The 8151-nt window shown below is 45.3% G+C and overlaps 1 protein-coding gene across 1 annotated transcript; it reads left to right on the top strand.

The window, feature by feature from the left end:
• The first annotated feature begins 6 nt into the window (after window positions 1-6).
• On the top strand, window positions 7-4772 carry gpr174 (G protein-coupled receptor 174). The gene has a single exon (XM_035759596.2). It carries the CDS (start codon window positions 869-871, stop codon window positions 1823-1825), a length of 957 nt encoding a protein of 318 aa, XP_035615489.1. The 5' UTR covers window positions 7-868; the 3' UTR covers window positions 1826-4772.
• Window positions 4773-8151: the final 3379 nt, after the last annotated feature.

Below are 8151 nucleotides of genomic sequence, written 5' to 3'. Positions count from 1 at the left end.
CATATCCAGCAGTCTATAGTCTAGAATAGCCATGTAGGGTACATATCCAGCAGTCTACCATGTAGCCAGCTATCTACAGTAGCCCAGGTTTGTTTACATTTATAGATTAACCTCAGTTTGAACACCACCATGTCGCTAGCTATCTACAGTAGCCTAGGTTTGTTTACATTTATAGATTAACCTCAGTTTGAATACCACCATGTAGCTAGCTATCTACAGTAGCCTAGGTTTGTTTACATTCATAGATTAACCTCAGCTTGAACACCACCATGTAGCTAGCTATCTACAGTAGGTTTGTTCACACTTCTTCTGACTGGCAGCCTGGAGTAAGCACCTGTGTTGTTGCCGAGCAACCGACCCGCTGTTAGGACTCTGGGCTTCATCCCGAAACAAAATGGAGCACCTCGTTGTTTCGCAATGGACGTAAATGTTCACATGACAGCGATAAATTATACATTTAATAAAAACTATTGCACCAACAAATTGAGTCAAAACCCTGCATGTTTTAAGTCCAATGGTGACTTTATGGACGCTATAGTCTCGTTTTAATCCGACGTCTAGAATTTGAGTTTGGTAGACTTAGGTAATCATCTTAAAACTAAATAACAACCCTGTTAAAAAATCTGGTAAGTGTGTTGTATACCTTCAATTGATTAGCACATTTTCATAGAGATTGGTGTCATATTGGCTTAGAAATGATAACAGGGACATTTGAATTTAATACTGAGCTTCATCCAATCCCTATATAGACGCGACTGACGTCAGGGTGTATGTTCCTCTCTGTATCTACCTGAACCTCACCTGTTTTAACCTCTCCTAACCTGTACATTTTAATACCTGTTGGATATATATATATTTAACTACCTGTATGTTCTGTCTCCTCCAGGTCCTCTCCCTACCGCTCCGTATCTACTACTACCTGAACCATACCTGGCCATTCGGCCAGCCTCTCTGCATGTTGTGTTTCTACCTGAAATACGTCAACATGTACGCCTCTATATTCTTCCTGGTGTGTGTGAGTGTGCGGCGCTGTGAGCTCATCATGCATCCGCTGAGGTACCGTTCCAACAGACGACGAGGGGACATGTGTGTATGTGCCGCTGGCTGGTTGCTGGTCTGTCTCGGCTGTCTGCCTTTCCCTCTGCTCCGAAACACCAGCCTGACCCCTGACCTCTACACTCACACTGCCCCCTATGACCTTACCCCTAACCCCTATGCCTCCAGTCCTAGCTCATATGCCCCAGCCTCCACCTCTTCCCCAACCCCTACACCTGGCCCTACCTCCCTGGTGGCAGTGTGTTTTGCGGAGCTACCCATGCGTGAAGTGAGCCCTGCGGCCGGCTGGGCTCTAATGGTGGGGGCGGAGCTGGTTGGCTTCATCCTCCCTCTGATCCTAATTCTGACCTGCGCCTGTCTGTCAGCCGGCAGCCTGCGAGTCCACAGGGGGGAGGGGGAGGGGGGAGGGGTGAAGGACCATGGGGAGAAGAAGAGGGCGTTGAGGATGGTGTTGAGCTGTGCCGGAGTGTTCCTGCTCTGCTTCTCCCCATACCATGTCACCATGCCACTAGACTTTCTGGCAAAAGCCGATGCCCTGGGGAGCTGTGAGGTCAGAGAGATGGTGCTGCGATGCCATCCTGTCACCCTCTGTCTTGCCAGTCTCAACTCAGGACTGGACCCTCTCATGTATTACTTTACTACAGATGAGTTTAGGAGAAGATTCAGCAGGCCAGAAATACCTGAAAGCTTCAGTCTGGCTCCAAGACTATCCTGTATTAGTGGTGGGGGGGAGAAGGACCTGCCTCTGACACCTGAACCTGACCTATAACCCCTCAGCAGGCCAGCGATACCTGAGCGCTTCAGTCTGGCTCCAATAATCTCCTGTACTAGTGGTGGGGGGAGCAAGGACTTGCCTCTAACCCTGACCCTGGCCCCAAGACTGTCCTGTACTGGTGGAGTCTGTAAGATTGAACCCTGACCTCTAACCCCAAGACTGTCCTGTTCTGCTGTGGACAGCAAGTCATGGGGGGGAAAGAGAAACAAGGACAAAGACTGAACCCTGACCTCTAACCACAAAACTGTCCTGTTCTGCTGTGGACAGCAAGTCATGGGGGGAAAGAGAAACAAGGACAAAGACTGAACCCTGACCTCTAACCACAAAACTGTCCTGTTCTGCTGTGGACAGCAAGTCATGGGTGAAGAGGGGAAACAAGGACAAAGACTGAACCCTGACCGCTAACCACAAAACTGTCCTGTTCTGCTGTGGACAGCAAGTCATGGGTGAAGAGGGGAAACAAGGACAAAGGGAACAAGGAGAGCATTTCAAATGTGAACTAAAGACAGTTTATTACTCCAAATGTGGACATCTGCTGGACTGCATTTGGAACTGCCGGTCTGTGGTAAAAAAATGAGCGTTCATCTCAGCCTAGGCTGACCTTCAGTCCCTAGACTTGTTGGTCCTGGTGGAGATATGGATCACCCCAGTGAACACTGCTACTCCAGTTGCCCTGTCTTTATCTGACTACGTTTTCTCTCATAGTCCAAGAACATCTGGTCATCACCGTGGTGGCACAGGGCTACTCATTTCTCATAATGGGAGATTTTCTCCTTTCTCCCTCACCTGTCCATCTCCTCATTTGAATTCCATGCTGTCAATGTCACTTGTCAACTAAAGCTTAACATTGTTTTAATCTATTGCCCATCAGGTTCCCTTAGAGAGTTCCTCAATGAGCTTGACACCTTGATAACCTCATTTCGTGACAATGTCTCACCGCAATCTCCTTTTCTTTCTCCCTTTCCTCCAACCATAACCACTCAGCCCCTACCTAGATGGTCATGCACTGTCGCAATCTTCTCTGTCTCTCTCCCACTACTCTCTCCTCTTCTATCCTATCTTCTCTCCCTTCTGCTAAATCCTTCTCCCTTCTGTCTCCATATTCTGCCTCTTCGACTACCCTGGACTTTTTTTTCACCAGATGAAATCCTGCGACTAGTGATTTCCGTCTGCCTGACAACCTGCCCACTTGACCCCATCCCCTCCTCCCTTCTCCAGACCATCTCTGGAGACCTTCTCCCATTCCTCACTTCCCTCATCAACTCATCCCTGACCACTGGCTGCATCCCCTCTGACTTCAAAATGGCAGAATCGCTCCCCTCCTCAAGAAACCAACAATTGACATCAGAAACTAGAGAACGATATTCTAGATCCTAACCAGTCAGGCTTCAAGACGGGTCACTCAACCCAGACTGCTCTCCTGTGTGTCACAGAGGCTCTCCACACTTCCAAGCTGACTCTCTCTCGGTTCTCATCCTCTTAGATCTAACCGCTGCCTTATCGTGAACCATCAGATCCTCCTCTCAACCCTCTCAGGGCTGGGCGTCTCAGGCTCTGCCTCCACTCCGTCCTCTCAGGGCTGAGCGTCTCAGGCTCTGCCTCCTCTCCATCCTCTCAGGGCTGAGCGTCTCAGGCTCTGCCTCCTCTACATCCTCTCAGGGCTGGGCGTCTCAGGTTCTGCAACTATTGAATTGCATACTACCTGGCAGGCTCCTCCTACCATGTGATGTGGAGAGGTTCGGTATCTGCACCACGCACTCTCACTACTGGTGTCCCCAGGGTTCGTTCTAGGCCCTCTCCTTTTCTCTCTATAGACCAAGTCACTCAGCCACCCCCTTCTCACACACAGTTGGCAACACGCATCTCTGTGGACCACCTCAACCTCGACAAGACAGAGCTGCTCTTCCTCCCAGAGAAGGCCTGCTGCTCCATGACCTCGCCATCATGATTGACAACATCACAGAGTCTGCCTCCCAGAGTGCAAAGAACCTTGGCATGAATCCAGGCCCTTGTCATCTCCAGTCTGGACTACTGCAACTCACTGTTGGCTGGGCTCCCCGTTTGTGCCATCAAAGCCCTGAAATTTATCCAGAATGCCGCAGCCCACCTGGTGTTCAACCTTGCCAGGTTCTCCCATGTGACACCACTACTCCGCACACTCCAATGGCTTCCAGTTGAAGCTTGCATCCACTACAAGACCATGGTACTTGTCTACGGAGCAGCAAGAGTAATTACCACTCCCTACCTCCAGGCTTTGGTCAAACCCTACACCAACCCATCCACTACAAGACCATGGTACTTGTCTACGGAGCAGCAAAATGAACTGCCCCTCCTTACCTTCAGGCTATGCTGAAACACCCCAACCCAAGCACTCCACCTCTGGTCTCTTGGCCCTCCCACCCCTATGGCAACTCCCGCTCAGCCCAGTCAAAGCTCTTCTCTGTCCTGGCACCCCGATGGTGGAACCAGTTCCCCTTGAAGCTAGGACAGCAGTCCCTGCCCATCTTACCAAAACTTGTGAAGCCCTACCTCTTCCAAGAGTACCATAAAATGATCCTACACCCCTCCCCCAAATTAAAATAACCATTCGTGAACTAACACTCACAAGTTTTACCCCCCCAAAATAACACTGACTTTGCTAATAGCTACATTATTGAGGAATAATCTACTTAGTATGACTGAGCTATATGGTTGTCCCACCTAGCTAACCCTATCCCTATCTTGAGATGAATGCACTAACTGTAAGTCACTCTGGATAAGCGCTTAATGACTAAAATGTCGATGTAAATCTGCTGGACACTGAAGTTCAGCTGAATCTGGGGAGAAATTATTCTGTGAATATTAAGCTTGCTAACTGTTAAGTTCCGAAGAAGAGCTTTAACTGTAAATACTTTGGACCGTGCTGAAATGCCTGAGGTTAATTAAAACATATTTTTTTCGATCCGTTTCTCTTTCATTTCTTTAAATGACCCACCTCACCTACAGATGGAACATACAACACCAGATGAAGTGATAGTTTTCTGGAAGATCTTCCAAACTGAAACCTGTCAGTCAGCCAGTCAGTGGAAAAACACAGTCACATCTAGCACTTCTGTCTCTGCATGGTGTCTCTGCCTACTGATGTCTCAGTCTCTGTGAACCAGATAAAAAGCATGGTGGATTATCGGTGACGAGAAGTCAGAGGTTTTCTGTAGGGACACTGAGGAGTACAGTGCATTCGGAAAGTATTCAGACCCCTTCACTTTCTCCACATTTTGTTACGATACAGCCTTGTTCTAAAATGCATCAAATTAAAACATTTCCTCATCAATACCCCATAATGACAAAGCGAAAACAGGTTTTAGACATTTTTGCAAATGTATTCAAATGTAAAAACTTTCTTTACATAAGTATTCAGACCCTTTGCTATGAGACTTGAAATTGATCTCAGGTGCATCCTGTTTCCATTGATCATCCTTGAGCTGTTTCTACAACTTGATTGGAGTCCACCTGTGATAAATTCAATTGACTGGACATGATGTGGAAATGCACACACCTGTCGATATAAGGTCCCACAGTTGACAGTGCATGTCAGAGCAAAAACCAAGACATGACATCGAAGGAATTGTCCATAGAGCTCCGAGACATGATTGTGTCGAGGCACAGACCTGGGGAAGGGTGCCAAAAAAATTATGCAGCATTTTAGGTCCCCAAGAACACAGGGGCCACCTTCATTCTTAAATGGAAAAGGTTTGGAAATACTTGGAATGCCAAGTATGGTGGTGGCAGATCCTTGAAGAAAACCTGCTCAGGACCTCAGACTGGGGCAAAGGTTCACCTTCCAACAGGACAAGTCTCTGAATGCCCTTGGGTGGCCCAGCCAGAGCCCTGACTTCAACCCGATCGAACATCTCTGGAGAGACCTGAAATAGCTGTGCAGCGAAGCTCCCCATCCAACCTGACAGAGCTTGAGAGGATCTGCATAGAATAACGGGACTAACTCCCCAAATACAGGTGTGCCAAGATTGTAGCGTCACACCAAAAAAGACTTGATGCTGAAATCGCTGCCAAAAGTGCTTCAACAAAGTACTGAGTAAAGGGTCTGAAAACTTATGTAAATGTGATATATCTAGTTTTTGTATATATTTGCAAAAATGGCTAAAAACCTGTTTTTGCTTTGTCATTATGGGGTATTGTGTGTAGATTGACGAGGGGAAAGAATGTAATCCATTTTAGAACAAGGCTGTAACGTAATAAATACGGAAAAAGTCAAGGTGTCTAAATACTTTCCGAATGCACTGTATGCCTGTCAACGTTCTGGTTGGTGTAGGTGTAGAGAAATATCAAACTGTCACACTAGCAAGCTGTGGTTTCCTGTTGCTGCTGTTGTTATCGTCGTAAAAACTACAGCTTACCTCAGTCTAATGTAACTTCAGTATCTCAGTCTATACTAACTTCAGAACCTCAGTCTGACCTTAACTTCAGTATCTAACACACTAACCCTAAATCTAATATCTAACACATAAACACTAACTTCAGTATCTGACTCCAATATCTAACACATAAACACTAACTTCAGTATCTGATTCCAATATCTAACACATAAACACTAACTTCAGTATCTGACTCCAGTATCTAAAACACTAACCTCAACTTCAGTATCTGACTTCAGTATCTAAAACACTAACCCCAACTTCAGTATCTGACTCCAGTATCGAAAACACTAACCCCAACTTCAGTATCTGGCTCCAGTATCTAAAACACTAACCCCAACTTCAGTATCTGACTCCAGTATCTAAAACACTAACCCCAACTTCAGTATCTGACTCCAGTATCTAAAACACTAACTCCAACTTCAGTATCTGACTTCAGTATCTAAAACACTAAACCCATCTTCAGTATCTGACTTCAGTATCTAAAACACTAAACCCATCTTCAGTATCTGGCTTCAGTATCTAAGACACTAAACCCATCTTCAGTATCTGGCTTCAGTATGTAAGACACTAACCCCAACTTCAGTATCTGACTCCAGTATCTAAGACACTAACCCTAACATCAGTATCTGACTTCAGTATCTAACTTCAGTATCTGACTTCAGTATCTAAGACACTAACCCTAACTTCAGTATCTGACTCAGTATCTAAGACAATAACCCAAACTTCAGTATCTGACTTCAGTATCTGACTCCAGTATCTAAGACACTAACTCTAACTTTAGTATCTGACTCCAGTATCTAAAACACTAACCCAAACTTCAGTATCTGACTCCAGTATCTCAAACACTAACCCTAACTTCATAAACCCTAACATCAGTATCTAACACACTAACCCCAACTTCAGTGTCTGACTTCAGTATCTAAAACACTAACCCCAACTTCAGTATCTGACTCCAGTATCTAAAACACTAACCCCAACTTCAGTATCTGACTCCAGTATCTAAGACACTAACCCTAACTTCATAAACCCTAACATCAGTATCTAACACACTAACCCCAACTTCAGTATCTGACTTCAGTATCTAAAACACTAACCCCAAATTCGGTATCTGACTCAGTATCTAAAACACTAACCCCAACTTCAGTATCTGACTCCAGTATCTAAGACACTAACCCTAACTTCAGTATCTGACTTACGTATCTAAAACACTAACCCCAACTTCAGTATCTGACTCCAGTATCTAAAACACTAGCCCCAACTTCAGTATCTGACTCCAGTATCTAAGACACTAGCCCCAACTTCAGTATCTGACTCCAGTATCTAAAACACTAACCCCAACTACAGTATCTGACTCCAGTATCTAAAACACTAACCCCAACTACAGTATCTGACTCCAGTATCTAAAACACTAACCCCAACTTCAGTATCTGACTCCAGTATCTAAAACACTAACCCCAACTTCAGTATCTGGCTCCAGTATCTAAAACACTAACCCCAACTTCAGTATCTGGCTCCAGTATCTAAAACACTAAACCCATCTTCAGTATCTGACTTCAGTATCTAACTTCAGTATCTGACTTCAGTATCTAAGACAATAACCCTAACTTCAGTATCTGACTCCAGTATCTAAGACAATAACCCTAACTTCAGTATCTGACTCCAGTATCTAAGACACTAACCCTAACTTCAGTATCTGACTTCAGTATCTAAAACACGAACCCAAACTTCAGTATCTGACTCCAGTATCTCAAACACTAACCCTAACTTCATAAACCCTAACATCAGTATCTAACACACTAACCCCAACTTCAGTATCTGACTTCAGTATCTAAAACACTAACCCCAACTTCTGTATCTGACTCAGTATCTAAAACACTAACCCCAACTTCAGTATCTGACTCCAGT

The sequence above is a fragment of the Oncorhynchus keta genome, unplaced genomic scaffold (assembly GCF_023373465.1).
Source record: "Oncorhynchus keta strain PuntledgeMale-10-30-2019 unplaced genomic scaffold, Oket_V2 Un_contig_27898_pilon_pilon, whole genome shotgun sequence".
Lineage (NCBI taxonomy): Eukaryota > Metazoa > Chordata > Actinopteri > Salmoniformes > Salmonidae > Oncorhynchus > Oncorhynchus keta.
This window is presented reverse-complemented; position numbering and strand designations above follow the sequence as displayed.